Source organism: Ascidia mentula, chromosome 5, assembly GCF_947561715.1.
Source record: "Ascidia mentula chromosome 5, kaAscMent1.1, whole genome shotgun sequence".
Classification (NCBI taxonomy): domain Eukaryota; kingdom Metazoa; phylum Chordata; class Ascidiacea; order Phlebobranchia; family Ascidiidae; genus Ascidia; species Ascidia mentula.
The window spans coordinates 17,698,445-17,718,828 of record NC_138570.1 but is presented as its reverse complement, the minus strand read 5'-3'; the positions used below and the strand labels follow the sequence as shown (position 1 = coordinate 17,718,828).

The 20,384-nt window shown below is 39.5% G+C and overlaps 2 protein-coding genes, 1 non-coding gene and 1 pseudogene across 4 annotated transcripts; 3 read left to right on the top strand and 1 right to left on the bottom strand.

Moving 5' to 3' along the window:
- Positions 1-20,384, bottom strand: part of LOC145902168 (SCO-spondin-like) — a 196,756-nt pseudogene that overhangs the window by 124,683 nt on the left and 51,689 nt on the right.
- LOC145902217 (uncharacterized) lies at positions 894-5,094 on the top strand. Of its 2 annotated transcripts, none has more exons than XM_082990095.1 (4): positions 894-1,035; positions 1,160-1,261; positions 2,212-2,250; positions 4,344-5,094. In XM_082990095.1, exons 1-4 carry the CDS (start codon positions 954-956, stop codon positions 4,679-4,681), a joined length of 561 nt encoding a protein of 186 aa, XP_082846221.1. In that variant the 5' UTR covers positions 894-953; the 3' UTR covers positions 4,682-5,094. The 2 variants fall into 2 exon arrangements, with proteins under 2 accessions (XP_082846221.1, XP_082846222.1); XM_082990096.1 differs by having other exon boundaries at positions 1,156-1,261.
- Positions 10,675-12,203, top strand: LOC145901631 (EGF-like repeat and discoidin I-like domain-containing protein 3). Its single transcript, XM_082989388.1, has 5 exons — positions 10,675-10,759; positions 10,962-11,006; positions 11,482-11,637; positions 11,815-11,984; positions 12,069-12,203. The coding sequence occupies exons 1-5, from the start codon at positions 10,675-10,677 to the stop codon at positions 12,201-12,203; spliced, it is 591 nt and encodes a 196-aa protein (XP_082845514.1).
- Trnat-ggu (transfer RNA threonine (anticodon GGU)) lies at positions 11,305-11,378 on the top strand. The gene has a single exon. It is a non-coding gene; the product is annotated as a tRNA-Thr (tRNA).

Below are 20,384 nucleotides of genomic sequence, written 5' to 3'. Positions count from 1 at the left end.
ATCATTTTCTCCGTTAATTCCAAACAATCCCGTAAAGCGTAAACAATGGATTTTGGCTTCGAATGTTATCCCCAACCAAATCTACGGGCAGTCGTAATGGTCGCCCTGTCAAAAGCGTGTGGGGTAGGAACACCCAGACTGATACCCTGGTCGTGTGAGTGGTAGAGGCCCAACCACATCGACCTCAGCACCTTGCATCGGGCTATTTACCGTCGAGTGGACCAATGGTGTCTGTGGCCTTTGTGCGTCTTTTTTATAATATTGACACCCGATACAACCCCGATAAAACTGTTTTATATACTTCTTCACGCCACCTGTCCCAATAGTATCTTTCGGCGACTTTCGACAAGGGTGGCTCAACACCAATCTTAACAAAAACTGCTCGTTACCTATGGTAAACATCGTTTTTTTATGTTGTACCAACAAAGCAGAGTCATGTCATGACGCTAGTCTCAATACAGGAAAAATGTTATGAACCTGAAGTTCTACAAGCTTAGTACATAATCGGCAAGGTTTAATTTGAGCTATACGAAAATACTTTCAGATACAAATTTTTGAATATAATTTGGAATAATATCAGCAATAAGTATTTTGAAAATCGACCCAGCATTGATAACAATGTTTATTTTCTTCTGTTTTTTGGGGGAATCTTTTTATGTTTACTCAATCGCGCCACTTATATAATTGTCTGCGCAACGATAATTGAGATCGCAAACTATAGCCCAGATGGTAAAAGGTGTACTTTAACCTATGGTAAACTGTGAACAACTACTTGTTGAAAAAAAGGAATTCCTTTGCACCTATACGACAAAAATATGTTGATGATATACTGAATGACTTTAACTCAAGTTTCAGTTTGAGAAATATTTTTTTCTCTTTCTGTTTGCAGTTAAAATTTTTGTTATATTTTAATGTTGCTTCACATTTGAAAGAAGCCACAGCCAACACTCATCATGTCGAGTCCTGAAGCCCCGAGGAAACCAATGCCAGATACAAAACATGTGGCCGATTTTGAAACTGAACCACAGAGACCAGGTAGGAAGTGTGTTTGAACAACCAATTTCTCAATAACGTATTATTGTTCAGAGTAACTCATTTTATAAAACATTTTCTGGCCCTCCATTGCTTAATTTTCATTAATTTATGTTTTTTTAGCCAGGTCCTTCACAACAATTATCAACACAGAGAGCAAACATAGCTGATAGCATTGTTGAAGTTCAGGGTGATGTGAAAATAACAAAAAAATTCTACAACACACCAGGTATTACAAATACATGTCATAGTTAACAACCACTGAACATGCCCATAGAGAAAAACATCTGTTTGTAAATTGTGTTTATGTTCCGTTTTTGAAGCTAGCAGCTTTATAACCCAAGTGGGTAATTGCACAGACTTCGCTTTATATCATTCTGTTGCAAATTCAAAATCTCAATCACACCACATTATTTTAATGCCAGTTGGAGACAAAGAACATTACATATAATATGCGCAAAAGAGCCATAATAATCAATGAGAGCTGCAGACAGGGTGTATACACGCACTGTTTCGACCTGTAAGGTCTCATCAGTGCAGCTGTTGATGTGGCACTGTGCTAGCTGGTAGACTAGCAGGCACACAGATTTCCACTTTGTGGTACCTTTCGGTCAATCGTCGATATGCTGGGTACCAAACTAGGTACCAATCAACACAGACGAACCAAGTGGAGCGCACTATGGCCAAAACAACTGTTTGGGATCCAATAGCGCTATCGGCTCGGCTTTCACCCAAATCATATTTTATGCGCAAAAGAGCCATAATAATCAATGAGAGCTACAGATAGGGTGTATACACGCACTGTTTCGACCTGTAAGGTATCATCAGTGCAGCTGTTGATGTGGCACTGTGCTAGCTGGTAGACTAGTTTTGGCCAAGGTGCGCTCCACGTGGTTCGTCTGTGTTGATTGGTAACTAGCTTGGTACCCAGCATATCGACAATTGACGGAAAGGTACCACAAAGTGGAAATCTGTGTGCCTGCTAGTCTACCAGCTAGCACAGTGCCACGTCAACAGCTGCACTGATGAGACCTTACAGGTCGAAACAGTGCGTGTATACACCCTGTCTGCAGCTCTCATTACATATAATGTTCTTTGTCTCCAATTGGCATTAAAATAATGTGCTGTGCTTGAGTAGTGCTAGTTTTCAACTGTTTTGAATTATATTTTTCTAATAAGATTCATCAAACACCAAAGCAGATGAGCAACAAGATGAAGGTAAAATAAAATGCTTACTATAACTCATAGGTCTGGGATACATTTAAAAAGTTTAGCCAACAAAGATTTTTAATCGAAAGGGGTGGCAATTAGGTTTGGTCGCATACATTTTAGTAAGCACAAAATTATTGTAAAAAATGATTGAAGCAGTGTCTATACCGTACCATTAAGGACCTATATGGGTATTAAATTGGAGAAATCCTGTTTTCAAGGCCCTCAGCTGTAATGCATCTAGTGCTTGTTCCGCTTATTTCCCAATGACCGTTGATGGGTCTTGTGACTTACATAGGGACCTAAAATTCTTCGTTGAAAAAAAATTTTGCTCCTGGATGAGACTGTACAGAGCAAGGACTTGCTGGGCCTCCTGAAAGATCATACGACCAACAGGGGAGTATAAACAGGCCTGGGGGGAGGGCTTTGACACTTTTTCAGCAACTAAATTTGATGCCATTGCATAGAGAAGAGTTGGGTCTTACAAAAAAATGCAAATGAGTGGGTAGTTGAACGATTCATTTTTCTGCAAAATCCAGTTTCAATTTTTGTTGCTTTTTTTAGGTATACACGGTGGGCATTTCCCAGCACCAAAACTTATTTTCATAGAAATACCAATATGCGTCCTTTATGTTAGGCCTGCCTCTTGTCTATGCATTCAGTTCAAAATTAGTTGCAGATAGTTGCTTGAAGGCTGCATCTCTGTATTTCTGTGGAAAAGACTTTCCAGGGTTGGGAAATGCCCTTCTCGAACTCTGTCCTGCGTAACAGAGTAAAATTATGTGTAACAATACAATCGGTCATGCATGAGCGCCAGTGTTGTGGTTGAATGAGCGCAGATGAACAGGCTGTTGCCAGAGTGATTTTCATCGTGTTTGGGGCAGTTTTACTATGGTTTTCAGGGTTATTAGTAAGGCAGTAAATTGGTAGAGGGTGCTGTTGAACATGTAACTGAAAAAACTACCCAAATATTGAGGTAGATTTTGTGGAAAAATGAATCACAGAAAGTATAGTCAATTTGTGATTTTCTGTTAGTGCCGAGCCCTAATCGAGATAACTACTTTAACCGCTCCCCCGGGGGCATTTTGACCCTCTGTTGGCCATCATTTTGGCCAAAAAAGCAGAAAAAAGTGTAGGTTTGTTTTGTGAAAAAATGAATCACAGAAAGTACCCACCATTTGCGATTAAGTGAAGCCACCAACCCTCCTCCATATAATTCATTAAGAATTAGATGTCTTGTAACTGTCTTGGGGCCCCAGCGGGGCTGTTTGTACACCCCCAAGGACTGACAATTTAGCAGTTAGCCTTTGCAAAACCCCCCAATGTGCTGTCTTAATGCAGCTGCAATCAATTTTTTTCTGTTCAGCAATAGTAGTCCCCCTTCATGAGTCATCAGACCCAGCAATTGTTTTTGGCAAACAAGAGAAACTGTAACCAGGTGCACAATGACAAATGACTTCTAAAACTCAATTTTTGGGATTTAATTGTGAGATGCGGCCTTGAGGGAAAAATGAGATTGCTAAATCCAGTTCCAATTTTTGTTCCTTTTTTATCAAAATATTCAATTACCAGGGGGGCTAATGCCCCCAGGGGGTGGCTAAACCATTTTTCTACTGACTAATTTTGATCAAAATTTGTAGTGATGAGATGGATCTTTTATAAACTCAAGAATGTTCGGCCACATATAACATTCATTTTTCCACAAATACAGCCTTAAACTTGTGCTCCATTTTCAACATAATTTTCAACAGCACCCACCAGCAAGTAACTACCTAATTGAAATAGCCCAAAACCCCACTAAAACTGCCCCAAACACCCTAAAATTCTCCATGACAACAGCACGCACATGTGCGCTCATTCAACCGTAAATTTAACTTATATGCATCACTGGTTTGCTTGGTGATGCATGAATTTCTATTGTGACATGGGTTCTGCACGGTGGGCATTTCCCAGCACCTAAACTTATTTTCATAGAAATACCAATATGCGTTCTAAAACAAATAAAATGTTTTTGTTCTCCCAAAACTTAGCCAGTTGAAATGCATCTTGCAATAAGATCTTGCTATATAGAATGTGCGTTCACTGGTCTATTTTGCCTACAGAGAAAAGGCAGCTCAAAGCCATAGAAATCATCAAAAATCAACAGAATGATCTTAAGGCTGTGGTTCCTCTACCTGGTTTATGTGAAGAGGGAGTTCCTGATGTCAATCCTTCCCTAGAGGTCATTAACTTCTACAGAGGCATCTATGCCAAAAATGTTAGGTCGCATTTACCACTAACAGGAAAGAACAAAGCAGATCAATTTGAGGGCGATCCCCTAACATTTGAGGAATTGATTTCCACAATTGAAAAAGGTGATCAATTTCTTGCAATTATTGGAGCAGCGGGGTCAGGGAAAAGCACCATGTCCAAGAAACTGTTTAAACGCATGAAAAAGTAGTATTTGGTGGTGCATCTAAGCTTCATGTATTTAAACTTTGGAGATGAAAAACTAACACTGCAAGAGCTTCTACTTGATAGACAGTTTCCTGGTGTTGAACAAACTGTACGAGATGCTGCATTTAAATGGATGAAAAAAAATCCAAAAAAATGTGTTTTATTATTTGATGGATTAGATCAGGCAACATGGTTACTAGAAAATATGACAGCTATAAGTGCAAGTTACGAAAATCGTTTGACAGTTCAACAGCTTGTTGCCAATCTGTGCGGAAAAATCTTCTTCAAAAAATCATCTTTGATATTTACGTCCCGCCCCCATTCCCTGCTCACAATTCCTGTGAAAATTCGTCCGAAATCCATCATTAATGTCCATGATTTCTCTGCAGGAAACATGAAAAAGTTATTTGATTTTTATGGCGGTGAAAAAGCAAGTGAACTGTGGAAAAAACTTGAAACTGAATCTGCAGAAGTGCTAAATTTTTGTCGCAATCCATTACTTTTGCAATTTGTTTTGTATGCCAGTTTGTTTGGTGACAAAAACAATTGTGGCACAATTACCAACATATTTAATGCTTTGCAACAACTTGATGTGTCAGAACATACCAAGGACAAGGAACCAAACTTTGTGATAAAAGCCCTTGGCCAAATTGCGTATAATGGAAAGGCTCGTAAAACTGTTAGGTGGTTAAGGTGGTGAAGGAAGAACTTGCTAATATGGAAAACCCTGTGAGGATTTAATTTATATTTGTGTAAAAACATTTATTTGTGAAATTTCATAAAATTAAAACTTTTTGTGACTTTTTTCAGCCGATAGTTTTTGGTTTGGATGAAGGTGAACAGATCCCTTCCCTCATCCGATCTCGATTCCAGTGATTCGGATTGAAGCAAAATCTCAACACGAAAACTATTTCCTGTTCCCGAATTATTTGTGTTTTGTTTTCGTGATTTTAGAAATAAATGATTTTTAACAAAAAACAAAAACACCGACATTTTTTTCCATGCGTCACTAAGCAACACAAAAAACTTAAACCGTGCCACTAGAGGTATTATAACAAAAATAGAAATAATAATCGCATTAGGAAATCAGACATGATTTTGTTGCAGATTTCTAACAAAATCATAATTGCACATTGGTTTTTGCAGTTTAAATATAGAAATTTTACACCCTTGATTTGGAGGTTTGATAATTTATACATATTCATTTTAAAATTGTTTAGAATTTGAACAACGAGCAGTAGGTGATATTCATTTATCATTTATGCAAAGGCATTTGGTGGGAAATTGTCGGCCTGGAAACATGCATTATTTTACGTAATGTCCGACTGCTTCATTTCTTCGTTCCCAGTTGCCTTGCAAGCTACTAATATGTTGCCGTGTATTCCTATGTTGTGCACGATCATATGAGCAAACCTGCAAGGTTCTAACTAAACTGAAGCAGACTATCTAAAGGCGAATTTTGCGGAAAACAGAATTGCCATTTTATTTGGATAATAAAAGCAAAATACATTCATAATATTTTTGCTGGTATTGGAATCTCAGAGTTGTGCCCATTAGCTACTTTGTTCTAGCCTACCAACGCTTTCTGCACATTGCCTTTTGTTATTAACTGTTTTACCAGCTTCCACAGAGCTGACTTTTCCCGCCACAAAACATTCAGTCATTTCCCAATCCTGGCCGTACATTATCTTGTGTTTAACAATTGAGTAATAGCCTTATAAGGAAAAACGAATATTGATGAGTTGTAGGCAACCTCGATTGCAAAAGTTAAGAATGCGTTTGTTGTGGTTACTTTGATATAGTTCATGTTGCTGATAAATCTGTGCATGCTGCTGATGCACTCTCTAGATCATCTTCTCTAAAGTCGCTCTCTGCAATTGAAATTGCAATATGAGATTGAAGAACAAGTTGTTGCCGTAATTGCTAACATCCCCGCATCTCAAACACGGATACAACAAGTCCGTGACGCAACGAAGCGTGACGTATTATAAAAATTTTTCAACTTACTAAAGGCGGTTGGCCTAAACGTGTCTATATCGATTCGCGGCAACCATATTTTCAACTGCGCCACGATATAACTGTTGTTGACAGATTGCTTCTCAAAGGCTTCAGACTTATTATTCCTGGAATTCTGTGGAATGAAATTTTGCGCAGTATACATGTTGGACATCAGGGGATGGAAAAGTGTAGACCGAGAGCACAAGATTCCGTCTGGAGGCCAGGTATTACCAACGACATTAATCGATTTGTTTCCAGCTGCATTAAGTGTCAGCGGAATAGAAATATGCTAGCAGAACGAATGATTCCTTCTCTTCTGCCCAGTAGATCATGGGAAAAAGTAGGAACTGATTTGCTGTATTTCCAAGGTGAAATATATCTATTGTTCGTAGATTACTTCTCGAGGTTCATTGAGATGTCCCTACTCGCTCATGGCACGAGCTCATCGGACATTATCAGTCACTTGAAGTCTATTTTTCCCGCCATGGGATTTCAGACATAGTGATGTCGGATAACGGCCCGCAATACAATTCCTATATATTTTTCAGTTTTTCGCCAACGAATATGGCTTCATTCACCAGACCAGCAGCCTACTGTATCCACAAAGCAATGGAGAAGCGGGCTGTAAAGAGGGTCAAAAGTCCACTAAGCAAAGCCGAAGCTCCTATTTGGCGTTACTTTCTTACCGTGCTACAAAGCTGGCTTCCGGATACAGCCCAGCGGAGTTGTTGATGGGAAGACGATTGAAGACGACAATTCCGTGTTCGACGTCGTTCCTTGTCCATAACTGGTCTTATTTATCGAGTTTCAGAGCTAAAGATCTCGAAATCAAGCAAAATTACGACAAGCGACATCGGGTACGGCTTCTACCTGAACTTTCCCCGGAAACGTACGCTTGGATCGGTGGAGAGGGAGGCATTGTACGTTCTTAAACCTCACTTCCACGCTCTTACATCGTTCCCCCTCAAATCGGTCATTGCGACGTAACTGTCGACACATACGACCGATTCCAGAACAACGTGAACTGCGTACGCGTTCCGGTCGGTTGGTAAAACCACCCGTTTGTCTAGACTTGAAATTTCGATTTTGCATTTTCAGTAAAGGGGGATAAGGTGTGTTTCGCATGAGTGCTTGTACAACGTGGTAGGGTCACGTGACCCCCTCCTGTGCAGGTGATCCTCTGTGTCGTCAAAGGAATTCTAATATATATTTTAATTATGGTGTACATTAAATTCTGTTTAAACAACTTCCCGTCCAAAGCAATATTTTAGTTGTTCCAATTTTTGAGTGAGGTTCAGACATGGCCACTGTTTCGACCTGTTTGTTCCATTAATGCCAACTTAGAGACAAACCGGCGTTAATAAATCTTGTTGGAACGCACTGCGGCCAAGCAACTGCATAACAAAATAAAGTCACATTATGTCTTATTTTGGGAATAATGCAGGTGGCGAAGAAACGTGCAAAGGAGATTATCCGTTTACGGCTTACCTGTGCCACTTGCCTGATGTGCAAAATCTTTTTCGTGGGGGATCTCTAATTTCTGACGAATGGGTGATCACGAGTGCCGGGCAATTTTACTGCTACTCTCTTCTATTTAAACTACATTTATCACCAAGCTATTTTGTTTCTTGTTTGTATTTACTGACTTCCTTAAAACAAAATATCATGAGATAGTACAGTTCCCTTAGTTTTTTCCGAATCTAGCCCTCTGGTTGGCATTGTTTACTAATCAGCCACACCAATCTCCTATTTAATATTAAGAATTCAATGAAACTAGCAGAAGTTTCGAACTGAGTCAGCTGATTTATCAGAAAAAATCGATTTCGCCTGAACTGGCATCCTCAGTTTCTACAAATTCGAATTTGCAAATAAACACAGAAAGCTATACGGTAAATAAATCCAAGAATAAAATAAATTAAAATAAAATATAATAAAACATAATAAAACTGCTAAAGTTAAAAAGCAAGAAACCCTGTACTGCTGCCTTCCCTATGCACTACACTGCAATGAAAGGCGTTCAGATTTCAGAGGCGCAAAGATAAGCCGAATGACGTGACACGCAACGCAACGCTACACCACCTGCAGCACGAAAGTACGCCGTAAACACAACACATGAGGACATAGAAAGGGCGATGATAAAAACCAATGAACAGAAATACGTTGCAACCGTGGGACACATCAATAAACCGTCAACAAGATATAATTCACCGAATTCTGGGAATGATCATTTTTTGAATGTTTATTGAGGCCTGCGTAAGGTTTAACCATTTGCAAACATCGCAAACATCCAGCCTGTTGACCATAGGTTGTTCAACAAATGTCACTGTGAAGCAGCTTTCAATGGGCTGGTGTTGACTTGACGAGGGGTGTGCGCTTAAGTAATGGTGGCGCAGGGCCGTCTTGTCGGTACTCCCCGTTTTGCATGTTGTCATATTCCAATCTGACCTATGTTGCGTCCATCGTTTTGAGAATTTATTTTTTGTCTGACCAACTAGTGCTCATGACAGATTTGGCAGGTTGCAACGTAAATGCCATAACTTGCACAGGTTAGGTGTTGCGTTAGTTTGTATTCTTTGCCTGTGTTTGTCGTTAAATTGGTGGTTTCAATGACCATGGATTTATGGTTGCCATGGTGTCCGCACATTGCGCACCGTCTGCAAGCGCAACTCCCCGCAGTCCTGCTGCAGTCTGTTTGCAATGCCAGTTGCCGGTAGTTAGTCAGAATATTTCCCAAAGATGGCGGTCGTTTGTAAACAATTCTTGCTTGGCTTTTTAATTCTTTCTCTTTATGCGTTAGTCTAAGCACTTGAGGGAAGGCGGTGCTCCAAGCAACTATTGGGATTTTGCCCTTGTCGGTGGCATCACGAAAGCGCTGTGTCCAAGTTCTTGCCTGTGCAATATTTTTACTAATAAGCTTCTTCGAGAAGCCCGATTTTATACACTTGTCGTGAAGTCGATCTAGACTTTGTTGGTAGTGGTCTTGCCTTTCATTCAGGCGACGCAAACGACATGCTTCACCTAGAATAATGGACTTGTAAATGTGTCCGGGGTGATAAGTTGTTCCATGAAGGAAACACCGCTCTTTTGCTGTCTCCTTAACAAAGTTCTTGGTGACAAACCCAAAACTAGATTCGCAATCCGGCACATGCCACACATCCAGAAACTCTACAGAAGTGTTACCATTCTTGATGCGCATTTGCCGGAACACAATCTGCAGTCCTACGGAAGAAAATGCTTCCGTGAGTTTTGAGCATATATTTGATGTTATGTCTTCTCCCGTGGAAACCCAAATGACATCGTCAATGAACCTTTTGAAAAGATGTGCGGTATTAAGAATCTTTGCGACTGATTACATTATGAAGTGCAATGTTGGCGATTGATACAGAGTCGTTGTCGCCAGTTGCTATACCTTCTTTTTGTCGGTAAATGACGTTATCAAACTGCACCAGTAAATTATTGATGGTATATAGGCAGAGTTTGACTAACGTTTTTTGCGCCTTTGGACTATATCCGGAATGGCGTCGCAATGCGCACGTTAGTGCCTTCTGAATAAGATCCCTGCTGATGTTTGGGTAAAGGGATACTACGTCCCCTGCTACAATGTGTAAGTCTCTTGTGGATCCTCGAAAGTTTAGATTGCTTTGTTGCCACGCTGTTAGTTCTTTAAGATAGTGTTGGCTATCTTTGCAGTACTCATTTACAGTGGAGCAACAAAAAGTAATGCTGATCGGTTTCAACAGGTGCTCAAGAAGAGCTGTGGCACGGGAGGTACACGTATCGCCAGCTGATTGTACCAGTCTGACTGGAATGTCGTAAACATTCACGCTCTGAAGTTGTTGTGTAGATAGTTTATGCGTTTTAAAATCTACACAACAACTTCAGAGCGTGAATGTTTACGACATTCCAGTTAAAAATTGATTTATTACCCTTTATGCCGTTGTTAAATCTTAGCATCTTGTAAGGTTTCATCCAGATTATTTCTAACTCGTGCTGTTTAAAATGGTTAATGCTTTCTCGAAATTCGTCAATTCGATTGAACCAAAACCAAAGTTGGAAACGCTTCATGTATTCCGGTTCGATCAACGTACAGTGTTTGATCAAGTCAGACATGTACATGTAATGAAGGATTCCATTCCACTAATCCCATGATTAGATATTGTGTTGAAGATGGAACTTGGAGCAAAATGTTGTCACACTGCATACAAAACGGTTTGCTGTGCTTATATGCAAGCGTGATATTTGTTTTTAGTCGTCTTTAATATAGAGCTACATATATTTATTTGCAGGCGAGGAAAACAAAATCTTCAGCGTAAACGTTCAAGCAAATCAAGGTAAGCTTACAAACTTAAAATAGCAAAATAAGGTTGTCGTTGTTGCAGCATTATCTCATAATCCATGAACACTATAATCCTACGCAGTAATATTTCATGCAATGGCATGATAGGCAGGATCGCCCCACTGCGCAGGTCCTTGCTTGGCGATCCTGCCTATCATGCCATTGCATGAAATATTACTGCGTCATCTGATACGGTGGTAGAGATCCCCTACGTATATGTGAAGGTTGCCTGGCAAGTTGTGCGCTTGCGCACCAGTGTACCTTGGCCACAATATACCCCGTGAAACCACTGAGCTCCTGTAGCTCAGTTGGTAGAGCGTTGGGCCTGGTTAGCCCAGGGTCGTGAGTTCAAACCTCACCGGGAGCTTGATTTTTCAAATCTTGTTCCGACTTGTCAGGAAAAAGTGGCTGATCCAGCTGGGCTGCCAAGCCTGAAAACCTCACTATAATCCTATTTACCCTTTTTATAGATTCTTTGTGCAAATTGGGTTTAAAAACCGGTTACATCAAAGACAGCGCCATAACTGCATCATCTCACGTTGACGAGTTGCATCATGAAAGAAATGGCCGCTTAGATCGTCCTTATATTCCTAGAGTGCATTATGGTGCTTGGGTTGCAGCAGCAAGTGAGTATCAAAATTTCTTAACCTTGTTCGACAACTCTTGGCACCCGTGTGTTTTACGATGTCTTAAGTCAATTGATAACAAATAACGCTGTTTATGCAAAAAAAAACACCCTTAATCAAACTTGTTTTCTACCACTCTTCCTCTTTAAAATGTAAAACCTTACGTATGTACGACAGATAATGCGTATCAATGGATTCAGGTTGATTTGGAATCACTCACCAATATCACAGGTGTTATTACACAAGGAAGGAATAAAGAGAATGAATGGACTACAAAGTTCAAAATATCTTTCATTAGTCCTGGTGATCATAATTGGAAACTAGTGACAGGAAGTGATGAAAAAATTGTGGTAAGTTGTTTTATTAGTGCAACAGTATTTATACATATCTGTCAAGTTTGTTTTTGTCATTGTCTCGTCGTATTTAAGGAGTTCAACGGCAACAATGACCAAGACACGAAGGTTACCAACATATTTGAGAAACCTGTGGTAGCCGTAAAATTGCGATTGATTCCAATTTCGTGGTATAGACGTATATCACTCAGACATGAATACTTGACTTGCTGAATACAAGCAATAAATAACGACCGATTCATTATCCATCTGGGTCTAATGTTGTAAATATTTGTTATTATCCTTGTTGCGACCTATATGCCAAATGTTGATGCCGTAATCCCAAATATGAGCCTCAAGCTGGATCTTAACAACATTATTTGTGATCTTTTTGAATAACGCATTTGACATAAGATTCTAATTGTTCTGTTTTCCTAATCTGACTTTAATTGCAAACCTGATGCAAACACCACACCAACATTTATTGTATTAAGATCGGTTTTGAATACATTTTTCACACACACACAAGAATTCCAATGCGAAACTTAGTGAATTAAAGACGCTCAGACAGAACTGAACAAAACAGAATCACAAAACCAAAAGAACTGAGGTGAGCACAGTACAGCTTTGCTACCCTGCCCCGCCTAAACGCACACGGAATGTTCCGTTATTTAAACCGGAGAGAAACAAAGCGATCGAAGTGTTGTGGAAAGAAGGACGATCCAAGGACTAACGGTCAGCGAACAGTTAACAAAAGACGCACTCTTACACAAAACAATAAAGGACTTCTCTAAGGCGACACATTTAAGCTGGCCAATAAAATCACATAAAAACACAGCTGTTGCGTAGAAACTCGTAACGAGATCAAATCACGTGAGAAAGCAACCGTTGTTACACATTTTGAAATGAGATTACTTTTACGCAGCACACGTGGGCAGCGCTTGCCAACTGCCAGCGCTTGTAAATGGAGTTTTTTGTCCAGTCAAAATACGTGCGTCACGAAAAAAAAATTTCTGCAACAAAAATTCAAACATGACACGACGTACAGAGCCACACAAACTAACCAACAAAACTTACCGAACTGTGACGTAGGCAAGCCTTGAGTGTCTTTATACACGCATACAAATTAATACAGTTAATTTCCGATAGTTAACTGCCTCCTAAACACAAGAAATATAAGAAAGCAGTAGGTTAAAAAGAACACAAACAGCACATCTATGCACAACCAGGGCGTCGATTTTTTCTGCGTGTCGAACATCTTGAGAAAAATTGTCGTGCGTGTCGAATAGCAAAAATGTCGTATTTGGTATCTAACGCATGAGAAAGAAAAATAGTACTTGTTTCGTAACAATGCCACGTGTTCGGTAACAACGCTCCAATTTGGAAACAATGGTTGGTTTTAGGTTTAACGCGCTTATTCGCTGAACGTTAAAGTGTTGGCTGGTTTTTGCATTGATTTTGTCCAAAAATTTAATGCGGTTGCGTTTGTTTAGCATTTTTCAGAAACATTTTCAGAATATTAGGTGCTGAGCTATTTCCACTTTCATTAAATCTACTTGAGAAAAAAGTTGAATTGCAACAAATACACAAATATTTTGACTAATTCTTTACCAATATTTATAAGTTTCTGTCCAAACCAGATGAAACTCTACCTGATAAAATAATTGCAATTGCACCACACGCATTTGATGAAGACATTGCGTTTCCATTCGTTAGCTGACTCCCGTGTAAAGTCCAATTTGGAACAGAGGTGATGGCGCCACCTGGTGCTAATATGGACATGATAAGTGCTCCATTCAGACTAAAATGTGATTCAATAACATTTGGAATAATAACACAAGGTAACTTACAACAAAAAAACAATTGTTTTATTTCTTACCATGGGCCCCTTGATGACCATGTATACTGGTTGCTGGGCAGTTTTTCAGTCATCGAATATTCAGCTGTCATCATGTCAGGATATACCCACGCTCCTACACTTAAAGAACAAGGAGGTTGAGAACGTTTATTGTGCGTGTAAAGAACCGAATGCCGCCAAAAAGCCATGTGAGTGATACTGAAAAGTCTACCAACAAAGCACAGGCACTTGAAAGAAACAATTCACAATTTTTTTTTCTTATTGCTGGCAAAAGCGTTGTGGGCTCGTTATCAAGTGGGGAAATGAACTGTCCAGGCATCACCAATGTTGTAGCATAAATCATCTCAGTTAAAGAAAGATGCAAATGTTCTTTTGAGGTAGTGCGTATTTCCAACAGTGCTCAACGTAGCTTGCATTTTGAAGTAACGAAGCAAGCTATCTACAAGTCCATTGGCTTGTGGGTGATAGGATGGGTCCCAAAAGTTAATTGATGGTAGCCGATAATTCCGAAGTGCGGTCTACTATCTGAAGACATGTTGGCTGGAATACCCAAGCAGGATATCCAATGACAAACAAAAACCCTGGCACAGGTGATTGGTGTGGATCTTGGCATTGTGGTAATGTCCAACTTTGTCAATGTTGACGTGACTGAAACTGTTCGAAGGACGTGGCGCTTGGATGTGGTGTTGTACTTTGGCTAGCTGACATGAAAACAGCACGTCAATGTTGCTCGGACGACCGTGCGTTGATTACAGAGTGACACCACACATAACAGTATAACACTAGAAGAGCAAATTATAATTTTCTAAAGATGTACGAAATGTGGTTTTGTTGTAATATTATTACTACATAAATTAATAGGCATGAATTCGGTCCCACAAATCCCCATACAGCAACCTTTAACATCTTATAGAAGAAAGGACTGGATAAATCCCCTAAATTACACAGACAAAAGTTTTGGTTTAGGAATTCAGTTCCTTTCGATCCGCGCTATAATATTGTGCATTCTTGCATGATGTCGGTCTTCTGTCCAAGGTCAAACAATTACCCGAAAACAAATTTTCATGCTTTTAGTGATCTGTAAAATGTTTTTTCTTAGGCATCTGGATCTAGGATCTTACAAGCCGAATCCATCCAACGACACGAATGAGATAAGAGAAACTTGCCTAAAGTAAACATTGTTTAAATAATGATGAGATGCAGTTGCAGGATTGACCAAAAAATCCACATAATCAGATAAGATAAATTTAAAAGAAACAAAAAACATCAAAAAGGTATTGGCGTGGTAGTCAGTTCTTGCTTCTTCTCTGGTTTAAACTGGTTTGAAGATCTGGACATTAGTTTTTTTATTTCTATTCGACATAAGACAAAACATGATCGAATATTTGTTTAACGCGCGTTTAACATTTCAGTGTGGCGTACAACGGTGCTTTCTCACCATTGCTTGCGTGGGCACTGACCCTGTTAACAGCTGCGATACCGTGGATACTGATGTTACCGTGGACGCCCTTTGAAGTTGGACAAGACTTCGTTAGCTGTCCGTTGGAAGGATGCAAGTGGCCCTGTCTTACAACTTTCATATCTGCCTTCATTCGTGCTGCGATGAGGTATATACGGGGAAGATATGTTTTTATCACTTATTCAATACATAACTATTTACATAGTGGATATAAGGAATGCAACTGTCTCGGCAATTCAACGCTGAAATAGTGAACAGTGATCAATATTTCTACATTAAATTCGGCCAAAGTTGCTCGCAAAGCTTTAGAAAATCTTATTCAAATGATAAACTAAAAACACATAATACAACAAAAGCCTTTTTCAGGACCTTTTTGGGATATTTTACCTAAAAACCTTAAACATCTCCTTTATGTGTTTTTGTGCAATGTCCATCTAAAAATCTCTCTTACCACTAAGTGTGTGTCCGAATAAGTTTCTGGTTTACACAGGTTGCTGCTGGAGGTCGTAGCTTTTGTCGCCATTATCGCGACCTACAGAATGCACATACCCAAGACAGTCCGATGTTACGACGCTACAATATCGTGTTATCTGAAGGAGAGCGAGGAGAAAACATGTTATTTGTGGATGCTCACCTGCATTAACTTCGTAAGTTTAACAACACAACTCGTATCTCCCAATTACATAACATATGCGCTTATGAACGTTAGGGAGTTCTCGCTAAGTAAGTTTGGCGGAAACTATTGAAAAACATCGCTAAGTAATGTTGCGCCATAGCTTCTTGAGGAAAGAGGAGTAAAAATGTTGTCAACGAACACAACCGTTAATTTTACGAAAAGGAAGGTTAATCACGACTAAAAAAGCTGAAAAACCACAGTTCAGGGCGTAAACAGATTTTACACTTCTGAGCTTTTTCGAAGTGGGTGGCATTTTAACGTACACAAGTCAGGCCGATGATCGTTTATACGTGGTAATGCACCGTGAAAATCCTATTTAAACCTGACGATCGGCAGGGTTGGGCACTACTTGTTCATATTATTTGTCAAAGAATGACAAAGGTGCTCACATGTTTCTAATAACACGAAATTTAAAATAAACAAATGAGTATTAATGGTTTATGTGATTATTAGTTGCATGGTAGCAACAACGCTCAGTTCAATCCACAAACCAGATTAACATATTTTCCCATGGCAGATTACCGGCTCTCTGACAGTTTGGGAGATTCTACACATGTGCTCACACAGGGAACTGTATGAAAAAGACGCCCTCGATACCTACACGTTCCGGGAAATTCAATGTAACAGGTCGGTTATGTCTACTCATCGCTACGACACGTGTACTTTAACAGATGAGACCTTTCACGAATTATTTGCTTCCAACCGCTTACGTTTGTTGTCGAAGCAGAATGCGTTCGGGTTTGGGAGAAATTATCGATCTTGTTCAGCAACAGATCGCGGTATCAATTGACGTCACTAGTTTCAGTTGTATGACACAGTGTTTTATTGTCTCTGCGCTGTACCACGTCAGACAGGAACGAATCTAGGAATTCTCTCCGTTTCCCATTTGTCGACCCATATGTTGTTGTCAGGACTGTCGTTCGTGAATCCTAAACAAGAATATTAGATGATTTTTTAACTAGGTTTCACCTGACACCAATATATGCAGGGCACTGGTCTTACATTTATCGTCATATCATCCAATTAACCCCAAAGCGACTAAATCGTTTGTTAGGAATTTGACACTTCTTTTGCCCTCATCAATTTTTTACGATTTATAACCGAATAATAAGTAACAACGGTTTCACAAACGGTGGGTTTTTCATGGTCAAAATACATAGAAAGTGCTACATCATCACAGTTGCTTTCCCTACAACGTGCATAAGAATTAAATTACATTTTACATTATAACTTAAAACTACCGATATGGGGCTGATATACTCTCAGTGCGCCCTTCTCATAATTCCACCCTCTGTATTTTAGCAGCTACCTGGTTCCCACCGAACCTCCAACGCCCAAAACACCCAATAACGACGGTTGGAATCCCACGTGGGAAGATAAGGTGGAATTAGGACCTTCCACCTCGGCTGGTTTGGATAGAATCATTAAAACCAGTAATGAAAGCTCAGCAGAACTTGGAATGGTCGACTGTGCCGACGAATGCCTGGAAGACCCTTTTTAGAGATCAATAATAAATTGTATTACAATTTCTTCAATGGGCAAGAATTGCTGAATACTGCACCAATTTATCTAGAATTGTTTCAGGAAGTTTGGGGTTAATATTATTCGAACGTATTACCACAGTCAGAGAATGCGGACAAGATTTGGTCCAAAATCGAATAAGTTTGATGCGCGACTGAAATGTGTAAATATCAAAATTCGTGGGTGTTACAGAAACCAGTTCTGGTTTCCAGAAAATGGATTTTGATCTTGTTTCGAATTTGTTTTCAAACCCTGTTGTGATGAACTTTCATACAGGGAGATTTTGTTCCTAATTTGAAGCAAACAGAAAAAAATGTTTCTATCTGGGAAAAACATTCTTGCCAATCACTTCATTTGTGCGTTTTGCAATGTTTTAGGTTCATCAATGCTTTTTTACACTTTTACGTTTCGTCAAATATATTTGTTTGTGAAATTTTGCTGATTAAGTTCACTCTATTCAACATCAGGGATAACCTCGGTTTAATTAAGTAAGTGGTAAAAAAATACTATATCACCCATTAAATGGTTTTGGGAGCTTTGGCCGCAAGTATTACGGAATAAGTGTTCCGTGATTTATTTGCTGATCGCCTAAGATCATGCAACCTTTCTTACCAACTCTCTGTAGCGTCAGCTAGTGGTCGTTGAAGCTCTGAGGTTCAACGGAAATCCACAAAGCAATCACACTTTACAAGTTAAAATTATCAGCATGATACAGGATTAATAAATGTCGCACCATAAATGTACCGCAGTCAGCCTCTCTTGATTGAAGGTTATCATAAAATTGTCACCTGAAAAGTAACAATCGAAACTCACACGCAACGCATTTTAACCATTGCAAAAATAATATATGAAAACAAGTTAATTTGAAAAAGGTCACAAGAAAACAGTATACCACGCACTAAAACAGAACACGTGCGTTGTAGCACACAGTTAATTAAACACAAACGTGAGGGCAGGGAAAGCTCAAAGCATCGGCGTACCGCAGTCGGCACACGCCCACAAACACAACTTCCAATTTCGCAACACATAACCAACCGCGTTATGTTTTCCTTTTTATATTTCGATGTTTCGTGGCATCTTTTCGAGTCGAGCGTCCGCCGAACAAGCAAACGTTCATGAAACAAACACGCCCCACATCGCAAAAGATTTGAAAAATCCTGGATCAAATATACAGTTTAGTATCATGAGGTCACCCACGATGTGGACAACTCTACACCGACGAGCACTAAATCGTGATTATTTTTTTCCTTTGACCACACCGGGATTTGAACCCAAGACATCCTGGGCACGAAATCCGATCAGGTTTTTTTTTTATATGGGTCGCGCGCTAGCGACGTTTTTTTTCAATTTGCTTACAATTTTAGTTTCGAAACTAGTGACAGGAAGTGACGGAAAAGTTGTAGTAAGTTGTTATATTAAGGCTGCGGTATTTATATATACATATATATGCCTCGCTTTTTTTCGCTACTCATTGTATCGACGTAATTATGGAGTTCAATGGCAACACTGATCAGGACACGAAGGTGACCAACATTTTCGAGAAACCTGTTGAAGCTGTGAAGTTACGATTGATTCCAATTTCGTGGAATGGACGTGTATCAATTAGACATGAATACCTGACTTGCTGAATAGAAGCATCAAATAACAACTGTGATTCTTTACCTATAGGCTATGAGCTTAACGCATGTAAATATTTTTATTGTAACGCTTTGCAGACTATTTTTATAGCGGAAAAAGAAAGAGACATTTCCACGTAATTCATAATGCTTTCTTTTGCAACAGCTTTCGAGCCTATATTTACATTTAGGGAAATGTTGAGATGAAGATTTAACCAAGATATTTTTCCCAATTAAAAGCGTTAAGTGCATGTTTATGTTTCAAGTGTCTCATCAGCAATTCGATAAATGATAACTTCGATATGTTTCAAATTAAACCGATTTAGGTTTTTTCCTATGATGTAAAACAATCCCAGTAACACAAGTTATCTGTCAAGCGCAAATTCTGACAGATGTAACCAGGAATATTTTAGGAATGATACATGGATGCATGGGTTTTGTTTGTAAAATAAAATACTTTGCAAAAGGCAGTTGTGATGTCGTAATGATAATTGAACGCACGAATTTGACAAAGGGCAACCGAATTCCACAACCAAAACAAAACAGTGGAGCCTGAACACGTGGTGAATTTCCATCAATACCAGGCGACGACGAAAAACAGTTACAAGACATCTAATTCTTAATGAATTGTGCAGAGGAGGGTTGGTGGCTTCACTTAATCGCAAATGGAGGTAACTTTCTGTGATTCATTTTTTCACAAAACAAACCTTCACTTTTTTGGCCAAAATAATGGCCAACAGAGGGTCAAAATGCCCCCCGGGGAGCAGTTAAAGTAGTTATCTCGATTATAAATTTGGCCAGAATTCCTAGTCAAGGGTCGGGACTAACAGAAAATCACAAATTGACCATACTTTCTGTGATTCATTTTTCCACAAAATCTACATCAATATTTGGGTAGTTTTTCAGCTACATGTTCAACAGCACCCTCTACCAATTTACTGCCTGACTAATAACCCTGAAAACCATAGTAAAACTGCCCCAAACACGCCGAAAATCGCCCTGACAACAGCCTGTTCATCTGCGCTCATTTAACCAAAACACTGGCGCCCATGCATGACCCATTGCATTGTTACACATAATTTTACTCTGTTACGCAGGACAGAGTTCGAGAAGGGCATTTCCCACCTAAGAAAGTCTTTTCCATAGAAATACAGAGATGCGGCCTTCAGTGCAACCCGAGAAGTCGTTATCTACACAGCGGTTTGAAATTTGATAAATGGGACTGAGGTTTGTGTCGGTGATTAATAACATGTTTGCATAAATACCGTCAGCAAGATTGGTTAAC

Bases quoted from the DNA above. Each gene is read 5' to 3' on its own strand.
- LOC145902217 (XM_082990095.1), top strand. From the start codon at position 954: ATGTCGAGTCCTGAAGCCCCGAGGAAACCAATGCCAGATACAAAACAT. The intron at 1,262-2,211 runs GTATTACAAATA...TTTTCTAATAAG, and splicing joins AAAATTCTACAACACACCAG to ATTCATCAAACACCAAAGCA. The intron at 2,251-4,343 runs GTAAAATAAAAT...TTTTGCCTACAG, and splicing joins AGATGAGCAACAAGATGAAG to AGAAAAGGCAGCTCAAAGCC.
- LOC145901631 (XM_082989388.1), top strand. From the start codon at position 10,675: ATGGTTAATGCTTTCTCGAAATTCGTCAATTCGATTGAACCAAAACCA. The intron at 10,760-10,961 runs GTACAGTGTTTG...ATTTATTTGCAG, and splicing joins TGTATTCCGGTTCGATCAAC to GCGAGGAAAACAAAATCTTC. The intron at 11,638-11,814 runs GTGAGTATCAAA...TATGTACGACAG, and splicing joins TGCTTGGGTTGCAGCAGCAA to ATAATGCGTATCAATGGATT.